The 21,051-nt window shown below is 42.9% G+C and overlaps 1 protein-coding gene across 1 annotated transcript in view; it reads left to right on the plus strand.

Annotated features, from left to right (window-relative positions):
- TRHR (thyrotropin releasing hormone receptor) overlaps window positions 1-17,932 on the plus strand; it is a 36,296-nt gene extending 18,364 nt beyond the window's left edge. The window contains exon 2 of the mRNA XM_040432860.1: window positions 17,507-17,932. Within this exon, the coding sequence (XP_040288794.1) occupies window positions 17,507-17,932 (426 nt within the window). The remainder of the gene's footprint in view (window positions 1-17,506) is intronic.
- The last annotated feature ends 3,119 nt before the right edge of the window (window positions 17,933-21,051 follow it).

Genomic DNA, 21,051 nt, shown 5'->3' on the forward strand with positions numbered 1-21,051 from the left:
GTGTACAGAGACAGAACACCACAGCTCCATAAAATGTGTAGTGGAGATTCTCAGGTACTATCACAGGTGATCGGGCGGGTGCCAGGTGTTGGAGACCCACCAATCTGATATTGATGACCTATCCTATGGATAAGACTAGTTTCACACTAGTGTTAAAACTATCTGACAGGCTTTTCCAGCAGAGGAAAAGCCTTGCACTGGTTTTCATCTGGCCAAATCCAGACACTCATGCCAGAAACCAGCTGTTGCAAAACCCAACTCTAGGCATGGGGGGAGTTGTTGTTATAGCGTAGCTGGAGGGCCACTGGTTGGAGACCACTACTATATAGCATACAGTATATACAGCCTGAAATAACAAAGCCGTCCTGTTTCAGGCTTGTCAGGCCTCATCAGTGCTAGACATGGAAACCACAGGAACCCATTATTCGTTGGAGTGTGTTTAGTTCTTTCCATCCCAGCTCAGCTTGCTGGTTATCCTTTGAGTGTTTTACCAATGAATGAATATTCTTGAGTTCATACCTATTAGACACAATTATATTTTCCGGTTTTATTTGATGAAGGTAAATAAAATAAAAAACATGAAAAACCTGTTAAGAGCCAAAGTGATTCATAAAACCCTTGTACACTGGACTGATTCACCTTTTCTACATAAAGTATTCATTAGAGAAGCACAGATATATATATATATATATATATATATATATATATATATATATATATATTTTCCATTTCTTCTGAAGCAAGCACACATTTAATTTGTGATTTCCATAGAAACCCGTTCCTGAACGGCAACCAGCAGAAATAGAGAAACGCAGAATGCATAGTGCCATTAAGCCCATATGAAAGAAAAAAAGCGTAATTGCAGCTCAAAAGATATGTTCCATTCCGTATGACGGTAATTCATATATTGCAGATCAAAAGTCTGTGTTTGCTCACAAACCCTGAAGAGTGCACCGTGACTTTGACCAAATCCTACTGAGAAAACAGTGAGGCTACTTCAGATTTGTCTAACTATATGACATGTAAATTCGATAAATTACACTATTATCCTGTTATAGGGCTTATCTCAAGATGACAACCCTGTCCTGTAAGGGTGTATAGGCATCGTAGCGAAGGGTTCCCTGCTTGGACCCCCTTTTATGAGCCAAAATAGAGAGAATCTATACATTGATGGCCACTTATTTAACCAGAAATGGCTTCTACTGGCGAAATCTGGTGTTTGCGGATGTGCCAACAGGCAATGAATCAACCACTTTTTTTTAAAACTTTTTTAAATTTTAAAACATACTCTACCATCCGTTTTGGATTCCTGGCTCTCCTAACCGGTTCCCATTTTGATGGGTCTTGCTGATAGGTCCAGCTGGCTGGGGTTGGAATTAAAAAAAAAGGAATAAAAAGGCTGGAAAACCCCTCACGAAAGCTTATGGTAATTGTCTGGTCCAGCCTTAGGGCATGTTCACACGGAGGGTTTTGCATGCAGATTTTGGCAAGTATTCCGTATTGAATAAACCTCCCATTGTTTTTTACATGGAGATTCAAAAATCCTTCCAATAAGGGACATGCCCCTTCTTGGAGTAGTTTCTTCAGCCTGAAACTACGAAGAGTGTCCACATGAGGATTAGCCTCATTAAAAGGGTTGTCCCATCCCAGTATTTATGGCATATCATTAGGGTATGACACAAATGTCAGATGGGTGCAGGTCCCACCTATGAGACCCACTCCCATCTCCAGAATGGAACCCCCAAAGTGAAGGGAGAGCAGCCACGCAAGCACTGACACCCTCCATTTACCGCCATGGGAGTTCAGCTTGTTCACCATTGACCATTATAGGACTTCCAAACATAGCTGAAGACACTCACTCTGCTATTTTCAGTAGTCCCATAACGATGAAGTGACTGGACGCCAGACATGCTCTGGTATGGTCTCCTTCACTTTGAGAGATCTGTTTGGATATAGGTGCAGGTCCTACCTCAGGGACTCACTCCTATCTGACACTGATGGCAGCCTGAAACTACGAAGAGTGTACATATGAGGATTAGTGTTGGGCGCAAATATTCAAATAGCGAATATTAATCGCGAATATCGGCACTTCAAGAATTTGTGAATATTTAGAATATAGTGCTATATATTCGAATTTTCAAATATTCTAGATTTTTTTTCATCTGAACTCATGATCCCTTCCTGCTTCTTGCTTGTGGGCCAATGAGAAGGCTGCAATGTCTTTGTCTGAGCTTAGCAACATCCCTAGCAACCAATAGGAAAGTTGCCTACCCCTTACTATATAAGAACCTCCCCAGCAGCCATTTTCTACAGTTGTTTAAAGTTCAGAGAGAGAGAGAGAGAGAGAGAGAGCAGTGCCATTGCTTTGCTCTGTGCTTTCCACACTATATTAGATAGATAGTTAGATAGATATATAATACAGATAGTTAGTGGGAGATAGTCAGTGTAGGTTATGTAGTGATATAGTGTAGCTGATTCCAGTGCAGGGTGTTAGGTAGTGAGATAGGGATTACTGTTTCTCTGCTGTCCATACATACATGCTACAGACATAGTGCTGTGATGTCACAACAATACATAGTGCACCAATAAGTAATATCTACTCAGACCTGATAAAATGTGAAGTTTCACGTATTGCGCCAAAATATGTGCATCATTAATTGCTGATTAACGCAATCGCAAATATTTTGGAGCACTCTATCTGCATATAAAGCTATTGTAATGTTCTGCCGTGCCAACCATTTTCTCCAGTCTCAGGAAACTTCTAGCAGCTTGGAAAATGTAGCAAACGTGACCCACGCCTGTATTGCGTGCGCTTTACGTGAATATTACATTGCCGATTTTTGCAATCAATAAAATAATAGCAAATTCACGAATTCGCGAATATATGATGAATATTCTACAAAATATTCGTGAAATATCGTGAATTCGAATTTTTCCCCTGCCGTTCATTACTAATGAGGATTAGCCTCATTAAAAGGGTTGTCCCATCTCAGTATTTATGGCATATCATTAGGGTATGACACAAATGTCAGATGGGTGCAGGTCCCACCTATGAGACCCACTCCTATCTCCAGAATGGAACCCCCTAAGTGAAGGGAAAGCAGCCACGCAAGCACTGACACCCTCCATTTACCACCTTTAGAGTTTGGCTTTTTCACTATTGACCATTATGGGACTTCCAACATTGCTGAACACGCTCACTCTGCTATTTTCAGAAGTCCCATAACAGTGAATGAATATCTGTATGCCCTCCTTGACATCCTACCTCAGGATGGTCCTACCTCAGGGACTCACTCCTATCTAACACTGATGACATATTTTAGCGATATGCCATAAATGTTGATATGGGACAACCTTTTTAAGTGGGACAGATCTGAGGCTGAATCCACAGCATTTAAACTACAAATCCATTGCAGAAATCAGAGGGTCAGACTCGGTTTTCTGCACAAATATATGACGAATATTTCGAATGTGTATTTCTGCTGTGTGAACAGGGGACTGCATATTGCTCATTACTTCTGACTGGGTCATCATAAGTGGAGTATGTAAAGTTTTGGATTTCTATAGGAAGTGTGTGAGTATTGTGAAGCTCAATTGCCGCTGATTGTGGGACTGTATGTACTGATCTCTGGCCTCGACCCAAGAATAAAGGACATAAGGAGAAATCTTAATGGCATTCCTTCAAGGTGGGAACTGCTAAATGGCCTTTATGCCTTGTGAGGCAGTGACAGGCCTCATAGCAGTCAGGGGAGATTTATGGCAGGAGTTTCCATGTCTTCCCCGTCATTCATGAGGTCTGAGCCAGCACCAGGTGCCACAATCAGTCTGGGATAAGAGCCCAGCCCAGACTGTCAGTCAAAGGAAGATTCTTTGCGGAACAGAGTCCTGCTGGAGGCTCTGTAAGAGTGGTCTCAGCCGGGCTGTTTGAGGGGCCACGAGGCTAGGTGATAGCCTGGACTTTGGGGGACGCAGTGACGCCTGTGGTACTATGGTCACTAGGTCAGAGTCGGGAAGACTGCTGGATCCCAATTCCCCAAAGGGACTCGTACTTGTACAGCATGGAGGTTGGGGAACTGTTAGGCTTGGAAAGCTGGACCTGATGCCAGGTATGAACTGTAACCTGTAGTTAAGTCAGGGACTATGTTATATTATATTTAGGTAGAGCCCAGATGGGCAGGCTTTTATTTTGTACTGTTTTGTTGTTGCTGTGAAAATAAATCTCACGTTTGGACCTGCAATCTGGCTGTGGTGAAGCTAATTGTGAGAATGACCCCCAAAAGAGAGCTAATCCCCCACAGCCTATAAACTGTATGTGATGTTAACCTGCAATGCAGAATTATCTAGTATTACACTTGGCACAGAGGCAGTCAACTTGAATGTTTGGCTCTCTTACATGAGGGTATTACATGTCCATCCTAATGCATGAGTAGCAAGCCCCTGAGGAGCTGGTGCACAGGATGGGAATTGAAGTGGCTCTGATGAGATGCTGGGTCAGGGTGTACTCCTTCCTGTCATTGCTCCCTGGGGATACTGCTGTAGAAATATAGTTTGAAGAATCTGGCCAGAAGAAAACTTATTACAGTCTCTTTTTACTAAATGCAAAATATAACCTGTGGTACATCCAGCAACAATTGACAAAGTGCAGTTTCTGGCACCAGTTGAGGAGGTATGATGGCAGGATGGATGACTATATATTGGCACTTGTGGGTATAGATGTTCACTGTAAGATTCAGACTTGAGCTTTGTCTGACCTAATGGTGGTATAGGTGATGGGTGACTGAGCCGTAGTCCCTCACTTTGCAGCAGTGTCTGTAAAGCTATATTTCGCTGATCAGTCTGCTGTCTTGTCTCTCAGGTACTTTCTGGAAGCAGAATTTGCTGATCTCTCTGGAGTTTTGGTTTTACAGGAGAAGAATCTGTGGTTCCCTGGAGTTGAAGCTCTGACATGTGCTTCCTCTCCTCTCTGCAGCTAGACAGGAACTCCCCTGGGACCAACCCACTCCTACCAAAGGGGATGGGGCAGGGTGGTTAGCCCTGTTCCTGCCAACCAAAGCCAACCATAACTTGATCTGCTGGAACACATGACCACAGCAATAAAATACAAAGCATTACAATGCATAACTATATAGAACTGCTAGTACAGCCTGGTGTGGGGTACTGCACACGTATCTTTATATGCTCTTATAGCCTGGGGTAGGATCAGGACCCCTAACAGCAGTGAATGAAACCAGTATATGCTGGATGCAACTGTTTCACGGACCTGTTCATTTCCACCATTAGATAAATATTTTCATATTGAATTTCTTTTTCTTTTTGTTCTTACAAAGGTTATGTTCATAATTCGTCAGTACCACACAGTGCGGTTTATTATTTACAGAGCAGTAGAGTTAACATTCCCTTACGTATGTCCTGGCATATAATTCTTACTGTATACATTACGCCTAGGAGAAGAATTTGTAAAGCTTTCCCTTCCTGAGTAAAATATGTCCTCCCCGAAATTCACCCTGATAGTTATAGGTACAGAATGGAATTACAGGGCACCATGGCAAAATTCAGAAAGTCCTTAAAAAAAAACAAGTGCTATGGCACAATGCAGTTTTTTTTTTTTTGACTTTTGCACTATAGGGCCACAGTCCACATGGATGATTTGCTGAAGATTTACACAACAATATCTCTGACAAACTACAGTACAATATCTGTGAATACAGGGATGGATATGGAGAATACAGGCCCCTGATCCAGAATAGTGTACTGGCCCCTTGCTGCATTTATGGTGGCCCTTATTCTTTACTATGACTCTTTAGTCAATCCATCATGTGATAGATCAGAATTGTGAGCCAAGAGAACCTTGCTGTTATGTCCTCACCTAGTGAGGTGGATCCACTTGGCCACTTGTCCGGGTTAGCAGGTCCTGTGCCTCATGGATAGCAGCAAGGTTGAGACAGATATAGCAGGCTGGGGACCCATTGTGGCAGCATACAGACTTGATGCATAGTCAAAAAGGAGAAGTGGAGTTGAGGTTGCAGTGTAGCAGGGAAAAATGCTGCAATAAGTTAGGGGTGATGCTGTGGTGTAGCAGGGTTGATGCTGTGAAGTAGCAGAATAGATGTTGTGATGTAGCAGGGTTGAGGCTGTGGTGAAGCAGGGTTAAAGTGGTGGCAGGATCCAAGTACCAGAGCTCGATGTCGTACAGCTGGAGCAATGGCCGGACTCATGTAGAAGAGCTGGATGTAGTAGAGATGGAGCAGAGGCAGGACTTATGTAGCAGAGCTGGATGTAGTAGAGGTGGAGCAAAGTCAGGAACAAAGTAGCAGAGCTGGATGTAGTGGAGATGGAGCAGAGGCAGGAACAAAATAGCAGAGCTACTAATTTAACATTGAACAGCAGGGACTCTGAACATACTAAATAGTCAGACGCCATCCTGCTGCCTGAGCTGGGTTTAAATCTCCTGGCAAGAAATCAATCTCTGCTCCTGTCCCAAGTCCAACCCTGCATGTTGCCAGGACAGGGGATTGACACTTGCCGCCATTCTTTATTGTAGTATGTGGTCCTTGTGTTAATGGAGTTTCCACCAGTGGGCGAATTAGGACACATTGCAGATGTTCAAACCAACAGTATTCCTAAAGAATATGTTCATATGTGGCAGAGTTTCTCCCGGTGAATCCATTTCATAATCCATACAGTAGGTATTACATGTGGATTCACTGAAGATTTCACCTTCTGCATTGTAAATGGTGAAATTCACACCAATCCTGCAACTTAAGAAGTCTGATGAAGATGTGAAAACTGCTGTATCAAATATATGCAGCGCGCCCTGAATTCCTTGCAGATTTATTCTCTACATGTGTATGGGGATTTTGAAAACCCCATTTACATTTACAGTATTGTAGCGTAATCTGTTGTGAATGTCCGCACTGGAGGTCTGTCACTGGGGGATATGATCTACAGGATAATATGGTGCCACCAGCTTTAGGGAGACATTATACCTGGCAGGCTCTTTTGTACATAAAGGGATTGTCCAGCCATTTGCATTTTTTAAAAACAGCTTTTGCTTAAAGGAGTTGTCCCACGAAAAATATTCTACAGTTTTCAAACCAGCACCTGGATGTGAATACTTTTGTAATTGCATGTAATTTAAAAAGTGGCATAGCCACTGAGTTATTTAATAAAATCTATCGGTATAGTGCCACCTTCTGTTAGTTTTTTTCTCTTATTTCTTTGTCCTGCTCACTGAGATGGTCGCACATGCTCAGTTTCATCCTTCAACTGCCTCCTGAGCTGTGATAGGGAGAGCTGAGACACGCCCCCAGAGCTGTGATAGGGAGAGCTGAGACACCCCCCCCTGAGCTGTGATGGAGAGAGCTGAGACACGCCCCCTGAGCTGTGATAGGGAGAGGTGAGACACGCCCCCTGAGCTGTGATAGGGAGAGCTGAGACACGCCCCCTGAGCTGTAATAGGGAGAGCATTGACACGCCCCTTGTTTTAGAATATTACAAATATTCTAAAAAACAAATATATAGCACTATATCGAATATATTAGTTTTTTTGACTATTCGTCTTTTATTTTTATCAATCTGTACAGTTGTTCCACTTCGGCATACTCCTCCCCAAAAAGCATCCCCGTCACCATGGTAACTCCTGGGGGTTAGTCTATACCATCGGATCTGAGTTTTCACGATCTCACTGACGAATAGTCTAAAAAACTAATATATTCGATATAGTGCTACATATTTGTTTTTTAGAATATTCGTAATATTCTAAAACAAGAATATATAGCAATATAGCGAATATTCAACAAAACTAATGTAAAGCAATTTAGCTAATATAGAGCTATAATCTTCTTTGTCTAAAAAATGACAACTATAAAAAAAGATTATAGCACTATATTAGCTAAATTGCTCTATATTCTTTTTTTTTTTTTACTATTTTGACTATTCGCTATATTGCTATTCTTGTTTTACTTAAGTAGGGAGGAATCATGACTTCAGATGGAAAAAATGATAAATATTCTAAAAAACAAATATATAGCACTAAATTCTATAGTGCTATATATTTGTTTTTGACCCATCCCTGTATTGATCGCTGGATCGATCATTACCTTGCCGATTTTTTGAGTAAAAAAAAAAGTAGAATGTAACGAATATTCAAATTCGCGAATATTCTACGAATATTCTACGAAATATTTGCAAACTATTGCGAATTCGAATATGACCCCTGCTGCTCATCACTAGCAGTGAGATGGCAGAAAGTTCCCGCACTGCTGTGCTTAAAAAGCTGCAGCAAAAAATGTAAATGCCTATGGATATTGTCATTCACATCATTTACACAGACCAATGAAACTATTCAGCTACTGCTTCTAGGAAAAGCCATAATGAAAACCACAGCAAAAACTAAACAAAGAAACAATCAATGGTATGCACTAGTTTTAAAGGGCATCTGTCAGCAGATTTGTTCCTATGAAACTGGCTGACCTGTCGCATGTGCGCTTGGCAGCTGAAGGCATCTGTGTTGGTCCCGTGTCCATATGTGCCCGCATTGCTGAGAAAAATTGTGTTTTATTATATGCAAATGAGTCTCTACACCTAGAGGCTCTGATCTCTCTGCATCTGTCGCACCCTCTGCACGATGATTGACAGGGCCAGGCAGTGATCATCAAAGGGGCAGCTGCCCGAAACAGATGATCGGTGAGGGTGTCGGGAGTCAATATCTATAGACTGTAAAAACACTTTAATATTGAAGACTTTATACCTTTTTATGTGTATAAATGTATGTTTCTAGCTTTATTCTAACTTGAAGAATAAATAACTTGTACTTAAAACCATTTAGACTGAAAACTAAGTGGATGGGCGGACCTTGACTTTTGCTCTTTTCTGTAGATGGAATTTGATATGAGAACATTTACTTACTGTAGTCCATTTGTACTTTTAGATATACAAAGCAGATCACTTTAGCATTCATCATACAAAATAGCAAAAAGATTATTTTCTATTATGAAAGTTTAAAAAAACAAAAAACAAAAAAACATTTCCTTCTTTAGGATGTTGTAATACCCAGGGATTTCGATGAGCAATAAATGTAGGCAATTCAGTCTCTGTTTCCATGAACTGAGCGTTTTCTTGATTCCCAAGACTCTCTGCCTATTTATATGCAGGAGGTTTAAAGGGGGTTTCTGGGTATTTAATATTGATGACTTAGGCCTCATGCACACGACCGTTGTTGTGTTCCGTTCCGCAAAATGGGGTTCTGTTGTTCCGTGATCCGTTTCCGTTTTTGTTTCCGTGTGTCTTCCTTTATTTTTGGAGGATCACCAGACATGAAGGAAAGTAAAAAAAAATCTAAGACAGGTTTGCCATGCAAATGATAGGAAAAAAACGGACGCGGACGCGGATGACAATCTTGTGTGCCTCCGTGTTTTTTAGCGGTCCCATTGACTTGAATGGGTCCGCGAATTGTTTTCCGTGAAAAAAATAGGACAGGTTATATTTTCTTGACGGACTGGAACCACGGATCACAGACGCGGATGACAAACGGTGCATTAGCCGAGTTTTCAACTGACCCATTGAAAGTCAATGGGTCCGCAGAAAATCACGAAAAACGGAACAACGGACACGGAATAAAACAACGGTCGTGTGCAGGAGGCCTTATGTTGCAATTTCAATGTTGAAGAGCGTATAACAATAAAGAGGGCTTCATGGGGGAAATAGTTAAAGGGTTAAATTCGTGTTGTTTGTATTCAATAACTTAATGTTTACGTAAGGGCTACGTGCCCATGCTGCTGACCGCAAATAGTGGTCCGCAATGCACTGGCATCGGCCATGTGCACTCTGTGGTGCGGGTGCGGACCCATTGACTTGAATAGGTCCTTGATCAGCAAAATATGGCAAAAGATAGGACATGTCTTATCTTTTGAAGTGCAGAGGCACGGACCCGAAAGCCCACGGAATCGCTTCGTAGTGCTTCTGATCTGTGCCTCCGTTCCACAAAAGATACAACATGTCCTATCTTTGTCCGTATTTTGCCAATCACAGATCCATTCAAGTTAATGGGTCCGCATCCGTACCACAGAGTGCACATGGCCGGTGCCTCATAAAGAAGAATTGTTTTATTGGGATTCCTATCTTTTGCTGGATTTATCTGTTTATATTACTCACCCTTGGTCCTACCATGCACAGAAAGACTCCCTGTACCCTGGTGGGGGGCTGGACAGTGTTTTGTCTTCTTGCCTTTTGTCCTCTTGCCACCAGTGCTATGGTCCTGTGGCAGCTTTAGTTTTTACATGGCAGTGCAAGGGAATGATGGACACATAGATAACATATCATGCATACTGACCCACAGACCCAGCAATAGACTGCGGTGGTCATGTGTCCATGTGCTGTATGTCCATGTGCAACACACCATTGTCAATGTAGACATACTACGGTGTTGAAGGTTCGGAACTGAAACGGTAAGTACAGTATATTACAGTTCTTTTTTTGTAGCAAACTATGCTTATTGGTAGGGGTTAGAAAAAGGAGTTGAGGATTTTCTCAGCTAGATGCCTAGATATCTGCCTCCAGAATATCCCCATGTAGGTGACAGCTGAGGAGATGTGAGTTGTCATCATTAGGGGTGTAACTTGAAACTCCTGGTCTCAATGCAAAATCTGTAACAAGTCCTTTATAATATTGGTGTTTATTTTGTAACAGAGGGACCTTGGTGCCCCCTTAGGCATTAGGTTCCAAGTCCAACTGGTGTCTGCATTCTTACCAATACAGCAGTTGGTAAATCTGGGGCATGTAAGTCCTGCCCCAAGAACACCAGAACCTACATAGGACTGCCCACTTATGGGTGGGATTGCATAAGTCACACCCACTTTGTCCAGCTACAGCCTGAATTTCTTGAGGCTGGTTCTGAAAATTAGGGACAGTCCCTACGAATTCGGAAATGTTGGCAACTATGTGCTGTGCATCCCGTATAGCTATGCCCGTAGTTGTCAGTATAAGTTAAAATCAATCTGATCATATGTAACACCCCAGAGTGGTGTTACCACTTCTGCACCTTGCTACTATCTTTTATGGTCTAACCTGTATGTCACCTATATATTTATTTCCAGGTCCCTCAACACTGTGCATTTATAATAATGTTATGTAACTGTCCATGACATTCATAATGTGCCTGGTTCACCACCAGGTGGCAGCAAACACAACAGAGCTATAGTTAGATAGAATGGAACTCACCATTCCATTTCCCCCCACTTTGGTCAGAAGTGGGCCAGTCCTGCTTGCTACCAGAAGGAGGTGGGGCAGTTCTGGTTTGTGCTGGTTGAGACTCCATGTTGGAGCTTCCATGATTCTAACCTATTCCTTGGCTGAAGATAAGTCAGACTAAAAAGTGAAGTGTAGCATAAAGAAGAAGCCAAGTTACCAAGCCAGCCTGTCAGTACAGCAGAGTGAGAAAAAATATAGCAGAGTTGAGTTTGCCTGCCAGTTTAATGCTAAAGCCTGCTGGAACCAAGACGAAGCCTGAAACTGTTTGGAGAACCGTTTATTCAAAGTAAAGCTGCCATTGAACTTCATCTCAAGGTCTGGACTCAAGTTATTCTTTTATCCCTCAATTATTCCCCCTATTTATTGCTTCGGAGCCAAAGCCTGGGGTCCAGCCATATCCAGGTAGAAGCACCGTGACACACATAAAGAAACAGATAGGCCGTACTATACCACTCAGCATTCCTACACCTGGGTTGCACAATATATAGAGGACCCTGGGGGGAGGCCGCCCGTTGCACATAGCTCTGGATGAAAGGAGAACTAGAGTGAGAGGCTGTATACTCTGGCTTATAGAGGAGAGTCTAGGTACGGTACCAGGCCACAGCGGTATGTGTGTCAGTGAGTGGCCGGATGGGGGTAGTTCTGATTATGGTTCTGATGCTCCCTGGGCTGGTGTGCAGTGATGGGAAGGACGCATCTTTTCTTCGCTTTGAGGCACACTCCATTTCAGGGGCTCTCCTGCCTGATGACAGTTGTGGTGCCCTTGACGGTGAGGTTCAAGGCAGGGTCCAAGTGCTGTGACGCCAACACTTTGCAGTGTAGTTTTTGCGCAGAAAGCAATTTCTCTGTACTTTACTGCGGCAGTCAGTGGGTAAGTCCCACAGGCACAGTGTACATCAAATGCAGTTTCCACAGTTGGCATATGCAATCTCCACGACTATGAATGAGAGATGGAGGGATGAGTCCCTTTCTTGAAATTTGTACAATCTTCCCAAACCAACCAAGGGTTGCAAATAACCTTTCTCACTATATATTAGCTCAGGAGTATACACAATGGAATACAGTCTCTGAACAGGGGCACCTTCTTGTCCTTTAGCTCTGTTGGGATACATGAAGCTTGCTCCAACAACATGCAGAGATGTCTGTAACCTCACTATAGGCAGTTACCTTCTCTGACAAATGCTCTGCAATCCTCCTTATGGTCTCTGAACTCTCTGCTGCTTTCAGTAACTCTGTTCCCTCAAGGGGCTGGCAAATTTGTTACTTGGTGATGCACAGGACAGGGAGATTTCCTGTGACTCTGCTCTTTACTGCTCCAAGGTGTCCACTTGTCGGCAGTCAGCACTTGAGTAACTAATTTCTCCTAGAGAGGAAGGGTGGAGCCAGCCCTGCCTAGCTACTAACTGGGTATCCCTCCCTTTCCATACACAGTTTTTGGGCACATAAAATTCATTAAATACAATACATGGGCATTTTGAGTGGTCTTTCAGGACACTGCAAGAGTCCGAAGCAGAAGACGCCCTTCTCTCTATATACAGCACATACGCTAGTATGGCATGTTGCTCAGCCTGTACCCATCTTTATCATGGAACCTAAAACTGAATAGAACAAAATAGCTTCATTCTGGTGCTCAGAAACATCCAGTACAAACAGGAAATGAAGGCAGCAATTCAACGTCACTGGATGAAGCAAGAAAACCATTGGATGGATTGACTGGGGAGCCGCAGGTTAACAAAAACCGCATGGCTCGACCTTGCAGTCTGGAAAGTTTTAAAAAAAAAAACGATTTTTACCAGTCTAGCGCCATCAGTGGCCCCATCTCCAATAGTTACATAAGAATTTATAAGCAGAGAATTATGGACGTCACTTGAGTCTTTCTTCATAAGCTGCAGATCTAATGCAGCAGATGAGAATTAGCAAGTGCATCATTTATTCACTACAAATATTCCATTTCCATTGAGTAGAAAAAAAGAATCTCTAATTATCTCCAATTATCATCAGTACCATAATGATAATGCAAATGCACTTTTCCAAATTCAAGGATTCAAAATTGTGTACTTAAAAGGAGTCTGTACCGTTCCCTTTCATAGAATTTACATTTACAACATAAGTACACATATTCCACAGAATGTTCATAGAATTTTCCGTATACGAATGGGCTCCTGTATTGTGTGAATCATGTTTTATATACAGTCATGTGAAAAAATTAGGACACCCTTTGAAAGCATGTGGTTTTTTGTAACATTTTTAATAAATGGTTATTTCATCTCCGTTTCAACAATACAGAGAGATTAAAGTAATCCGACTAAACAAAGAAAACTGAAGAAAAGTCTTTTCAAGATCTTCTGTAAATGTCATTCTACAAAAATGCCGATTTCTAACTGAGGAAAAAGATAGGACACCCTTGCCCCTAATAGCGAGTGTTACCTCCTTTGGCTGAAATAACTGCAGTGAGACGGTTCTTGTAGCCATCTACCAGTCTTCGACATCGGTCTGAGGAAATTTTACCCCACTCCTCAATGCAGAACTTTTTCAGCTGTGAGATGTTTGAGGGGTTTCTTGCACGTACAGCCCTTTTCAAGTCACCCCACAGCATCTCAATGGGATTCAAATCTGGACTTTGACTTGGCCATTCCAGGACTCTCCATTTCTTCTTTTTCAGCCAATCTTTGGTTGATTTACTAGTATGTTTTGGGTCATTGTCATGTTGCATGGTCCAGTTCCGCTTCAGCTTTAATTTTCTAACTGATGGTCTCACATGTTCTTCAAGCACCTTCTGATACACAGTAGAATTCATCGTGGATTCTATGATGGTGAGCTGACCAGGTCCTGCTGCAGCAAAGCAGCCCCAAACCATGACACTTCCACCTCCATGCTTCACAGTTGGTATGAGGTTCTTTTCTTGGAATGCTGTGTTTGGTTTACGCCAAACATGTCCTCTGCTGTTGTGTCCAAATAATTCAATTTTGGACTCATCTGTCCAAAGAACATTATTCCAGAAGTCCTGGTCTTTGTCAACTTTATCTCTGGCAAATGTCAGTCTGGCCTCGATGTTTCTCTTGGAAAGCAAAGGTTTCCTCCTTGCACACCTCCCATGCAAGTTAAACTTGTACAATCTCTTTCTGATTGTAGAGGCATGTACTTCTACATCAACAGTAGCCAGAGCCTGCTGTAGTTCTCGAGATGACACTTTAGGGTTTTTGGAGACCTCTTTTAGCATCTTGCGGTCTGCTCTTGGGGTGAACTTGCTGGGGCGACCAGTCCTGGGCATGTTGGCAGTTGTTTTGAAAGCCCTCCACTTGTAGACTATCTTCCGGACAGTGGAATGGCTGATTTCAAAATCTTTTGAGATCTTTTTAAATCCCTTCCCAGACTCATAGGCTGCTACAATCTTTTTTCTGAAGTCCTCTGACAGCTCTTTTGCTCTCACCATGGTGCTCACTCTCACTTCAACAGTCAGGAGCACACCAAACTAAATGTCTGAGGTTTAAATAGGGCAAGCCTCATTCAACATGCAGAGTAACGATCTACTAATTATGTGCACCTGGTGTGAGATCTGAGCCAATTTAAGAGGGAATACATGTGAGGGTGTCCTATCTTTTTCCTCAGTTAGAATAGGCATTTTTCTAGAATGACATTTACAGAAGATCTTGAAAAGACTTTTCTTCAGTTTTCTTTGTTTAGTTGGATTACTTTAATCTCTCTGTATTGTTGAAACGGAGATGAAATAACCATTTATTAAAAATGTTACAAAAAACCACATGCTTTCAAAGGGTGTCCTAATTTTTTCACATGACTGTATGCTGCAGTGGGAGTAATGCTGGAGTAACCGGGCACGGCCTCTGCACGATGCATGGCGCTGTGTAACTACAGTGTCCAACAGCTGATCAGCGAGGGTGGTGGGGGTAAGACCACTGCTGATCTGGTCAACAATGAGTTAGTCATGGAAACTGCCATTTAAAAAGCACATAAGGGATAGAGTAGGGCAATTAAAGGGGTTGTCCAGCTTTCTATCCTCGTGATAAGTCAACACCACTGATCAGCTGTTTGGGTGCAGCACTTGCACAGGAAATCAGCTCTGGAACTACTCAGCCCAATGGGAGCGGCGCTGCAATTACGACTTGTCACTACACAGTTGACGCAACTCTGTAGTTCCAGACCCAACTTTTAGCAACGGATCTACGCCCGAACAGTTTTTTCAAAGGGGTGTGGGGCGTCAAACCTTCGCTGATCAGCTAGTGATGGCCTATGATGAGAATACACCATCTCTTAGTAAAAGCTGGACAACCCCTTTAATTGGCTCACTGGCCACTATATTGCAGAAGATGAGCTTAGATGCCGCCCTCCATTGCCCCATGTGATCCCCTCTCTGACTAGTCTCACGGGCTTACAGGGAAGGCCTATTCTGCTTCCCCTGTGCTATAATGCATTCTCTTATGCAGGTACAACCCCGTGCAAACCTGAAATATCTGCACCACAGTGAACAATGTTGCTCTATATATAGTCCATTCTTCACCGTAATATTATAATAGAACTGGTTAAAGATCACTGTAAACCTATGATGACCAGCACACCATATACACTTTATGCAAGGGATATACAGGGCGATATACAGTACTTGGGTACAGCAATTGTAACAAATCCATTATATTTTGCGATAAGATGGGGGGTAAAATCATGTTTAAACACATTTTTATCCTAATTTTTGGCTGCAAAGTTTCCATTATAGATGAAAGCCTCTTGGCCACGTTCCCAAGAACCATAGAAACACAGCAGAAGGGATAAAGCGGTGCCGTCAGCCTAGAGCGTGCTCAGCAGACACGAGGAAGCCGGGATTGATTGTATTTGGAGAGATTATACAGTTTAGTGTTGGCACAAGCTGCTATTATTGCGGTACATTTAAGTCTATTATTGCGGTACATTTAAGAAAAGTGCTTGTTCTGGAGCCACATTACAATCCATTTTTTTATCTTTATGATTTTGGTAGTCATTGCTTTATTTGGTGGCAGAGAAATTTGCAAATGGCCATTGTGTGCCGAGGCGGCAGGTGAAATTACCTCCATTTTATTCCATTGAGCAAAATTCTAATTATAAAAAAAAAATCACCTGTCAAGTTAAAAATTGTTAGAGCAATGTGTATTGAGGGTGTACAGAAGGGTGTGGGGTCCCAGCAGCTCTGTATTAAAGAGCCATAGACAGTTCATAGACGGCATAGACTTCAGATCAGACGCCCAATCTTCATCAGACCCCCTATCTTTATCAGACCTTAGATCAGACCCCAATCTTCATAAGGCCCCCAAATCAGATACCCAGTCTTTATTAGACCTCAGATCAGACCCTCAATCTGTATCAGACCTCCAATCAGACCCCACAACTTTATCAGACCACCCAATAAGACCTCCAAACTTTATCAGATCTCAGATCAGACCCCCCAATCAAACCCCCAGTCTGCATCAGACCTCAGATCAAACCCCCAATCTTCATCAGACACCAGTCTTCATCTCACCTCAATTCAGACCCCCAATCTTCATCAGATCCCCCAATCAGACCCCCAATTTTTATCAGACCTCAGATCAGACCCTAAATCTTTATCATACCCACAGATCAAACCCTCAGTCTGTATCAGACCAGCTCAATCAGACCCCAAAACTTTATCAGACCCCCCAAATCTGCATCAGACCCCCAATCCTCATCAGACATAAAAAAAATAATAATGAACTTACCTCTCCTGCTCTGGACAGTGCCGCCACTGGGCAGATCCACTGCGCTCTTGCTGCACTTACAACTCCCCTGTCTTTTGTCGGCGTCATAGTGCACGACTACATGCATTACGTCCTAACACTATACGCAGTCAGGACACAGTGCGTACAGAAGACCAGGGAGCAGTGAGTACAGCCAGTGTTAGCAGCTCTACAGTCACCACTCCCTGCTTCTCCTACATACTAAAGAGCACTTCCATAATGAAAGCGCTCATTAGTATTTTCCTTATAAGTTGCACTGCCATTTCTCACCCTTTTTTGGAGGAAATAGTGTGTCTTATAAAGCGAAAAATACAGTACATATTTATTTTTTGCATTATTATTAGTTACGTTATTATGTTATGTTCCATATGATTTGATACCTTGTTCTACTTGTCAGAAGAAGAGACAAGAACTGTCAGAGAACAATCACTGAACAGTATCACTCATGTCTAACCATAGGTCTGTGCCTTCGCATCCCTGCAGTATTTATTCTCTTTTCTCCCTTTTTATCTCCGCAGGTTACCAAAATGTTGGCCGTCGTGGTGATCCTATTTGCGTTTCTGTGGATGCCCTACAGGACGCTGGTCGTTGTCAATTCGTTCCTGTCCATCCCCTACCTTGAAAACTGGTTTGTTTTATTCTGCAGAATTTGTATTTACCTGAACAGCGCCATCAACCCTGTGATCTACAACCTGATGTCTCAGAAGTTCAGAGCTGCTTTCAAGAAACTCTGCAAGTGCAACAAGAAGCGAACAGAGAAGCCTGCTAATTACGGGGTGGCTCTTAATTACAGCGTTATCAAGGAATCGTCTAACGGGGGAAGTCCAGATCATTTCAGCACGGAGCTAGATGACATTACTGTGACAGACACCTACTTGTCTGGTGCAAAAATGTCCTTTGATGACACGTGCCTGCCTGCAGATGTTACCTACAGAAGTACATAGGCAACCACTGTACGTGAAGGTTGTTTATTAAAAATACCAGGGAAACCAGCCTAAAATCTACAGATGTAGCAGAGCAGAGCTTCTCAGATGCAGGAGCACTGATTTTATAATGTGGCACGACTTAAGGTAGTACTACAATGTGTTATCTGGGGTTTTACATGGGACTGCGTGCAAACTCACAAGGTCAACTGGAAACCTGAAGTATTAAAGCAACCCTCCAGTTCAAGAAAAGAAATTCACATTAACTGGGGAATAAACAGAACTATTGTTGAGCAAACTTGTGTTTCAAGTTCGGCCTACAAAGTTCCGGTTCGGGTTCTCTAAGAATTCCGTTATGGATTCCACTACCAGAAACCATAACTTATGGTCCGTGGTAGCAGAATCCATAACGGAATTCTTAGAGAACCCGAACCGGAACTTTGTACGCCGAACTTGAAACACAAGTTCGCTCATCCCTAAACAGAACCCTTACATGGTTACCTCCTTATCATCATTTCAGCTGCAGATCCGCCAATTCCTGGGTTCTTCTGCCATCCAAGATGGTTGCACCGCTTCTCAGACTGCCTGATGCATAGTGTGCATTTGCTAGTCCAAGACACCTCCTGCTTTTCCAGCCCTGCTCTTGAATTGGCCAGCACTATTCACATGAGCAGTGCTGGCCAATCTGACGCAGTAGGAGGTGTCATTTGGTATTCTGTTCATTCCCCAGGTAATGTGATTTTTTTTCTTGAACTGGAGGATCCCTTTAACTACTTCTTCTAGAAAAGATGTCCACACAAACATAAGATCAAAGTGGCTGAACCCACCTGAAAATTATCTTATGTGTATAAGGGTGTCCCAACTCGCCCCCGACAGATGATCTTAAGGGGTAATTACATCTCAGACATTGATGGCATATCGCTAGGATATGCCATCAATGTTAGATAGGTGCAGGTGTGGGTCCCACCTCTGAGACCTGCTGCTATCTCCAAAATGGTCCCACCTCTGAAGTAGGAGAGTGCATGGTGAAAATGCGGCCACCCACTGTTCACCACTAACGATATACCATCGATGTCTGAGATGGGTATAACCCTTTTACCCATTCCAGACGAAGTTGGGTCGTAAAAGATGGCTTCCACTTGCTAGCTCAGCAGGCACCATAACTGATGAGTTTTTAATGTTTTAAAAAGAAGACACCTGGGCTAATGTCTGCAATCGGCGACAACACCGATTGCAGACATTAAATACCTCAGATGTAGTGATCAGTTGAGGTGGCTTTCCCTGAGAGCACTGCGCTCCTGGGGCCATTCTTTGTCTGCAATAGCCTGGGTCTCTCTGAAGAAACAATGCCTGTGTGTGTAATAGCCTCGCCTGTGTATGAAGATCTCAGGACAAGCTCCATACAGTGATGTCTTTATACACAGCTCACCCTGAGAGCTGCATGCACTTCTCTCTTGAAAGATTATATCTGCTACCTCTGTATTTTAGTGAAAATGGTGACAATCATTAGTCTAGTATAAAACAATCTCAGATTGCGCTGTAGGCTACCTCTTACCACAAGGGGGACTTTTTTGCTATTACAAAATTAGTAGCACATGAGCTGCTCTAATTTTTTTTAAAAATATACGTAATTTAGCCAAGAAATTAGGATTAAAATCACGAAATTGCAAACTGACCCATGAGTCCAAGAACCGTGACACCTGTTGCTACTTAAAACTGCAAACCAAGATGCAATCTCACTAGCACCAGTGGTTTATAACAACGCAGCCACCACTAGGGGGAGCTCACTGCCCTGAGATTTTTATAGCTCCCATCCATATGTAGTTTGTTCCCCCTAGTCTTGGTTGTAGCACAGGACTCAAAGTGGGTTAAAAAAAAATATATTAAAAATGGGATAATCATTTGATGATCCCCCACGATTCCCATTCCAGAACTTACTGGGTCTTCACTGATCTTTTTTTCCTGGTCCCCTATCGACAAAGCAGTGATCGCTGGGACCCAGTGTTTGGCTGTGTTCGTACTGTACAGTATATGGGGTGACATTGATGGCTCTGCTATCTATGTTGTGCATCTTTTCCAAATCCAGTTAAATAATAAATGATGCTCATACAACAAATACTATAAGAAAATTTAGACTAGCACATTCATATACATAGTCACAGGTGCATATCCATCAAGCAAACATGGTTGATAAAGAAATGGCTGCACAACTTTACACATACAAACAATAGAGCTGAGAAATGGGGATCGTTCTAAATTAAAGTAGTATTATACCTGCTATAAATGGAAAAATGGAAGCGGAGACCACCTTGACGCCTGGTAGATGGGCCCGACACACATTTGATCAAAAATGTGCGCTAAGAGCTTCCATTTTTCCATTTATAGTAGGTATAATACCACTTTAAATTAGAATGATCCCCATTTCTCAGCTCATACATCAAAGTCATATGTCCATATGCTCTATATATACAGTATATAGAAATCTGTCCTGTCTCTGGTGATATCCAAGGAAGCAGAACAGCAGAAACCAGGGCTGGTGTTTGCAGTAACTTACCGCTCCTGGGGTTTTCTGGGAATAATTACTTTTAATCTATTCCCCGCAGCCTGCCACCCGAAACAGACGATTAATACTTTAGCTGTTCCCACCGCTACCGTCCTCTGCACTACCTTGGCTGTGTCCATGTTCTAGTCCCCTGCAGTGTTTACTTCAGACATTGCAGAGGCATACTCTGCAGCAGCCAATTACTGGCCTCAGCGGTGATGCGCCACTTGTGGGCACATGTGCTCTGCTTTACTGAGCAGTGTGGTTACCATGTGCTCTGCTTTACTGAGCGATGTGGTTCCCATGAGCTCTGCTTTGCTGAGCGGTGTGGTTCCCATGAGCTCTGCTTTGCTGAGCGGTGTGGTTCCCATGAGCTCTGCTTTACTGAGCGGTGTGGTTCCCATGAGCTCTGCTTTGCTGAGTGATGTGGTTCCCATGAGCTCTGCTTTACTGAGCGGTGTGGTTCCCATGAGCTCTGCTTTGCTGAGCGGTGTGGTTCCCATGAGCTCTGCTTTGCTGAGTGATGTGGTTCCCATGAGCTCTGCTTTACTGAGCGGTGGGGTTCCCATGAGCTCTGCTTTACTGACCGGTGGGGTTC

Source organism: Bufo bufo, chromosome 5 (genome assembly GCF_905171765.1).
Source record: "Bufo bufo chromosome 5, aBufBuf1.1, whole genome shotgun sequence".
NCBI classification, from domain to species: domain Eukaryota; kingdom Metazoa; phylum Chordata; class Amphibia; order Anura; family Bufonidae; genus Bufo; species Bufo bufo.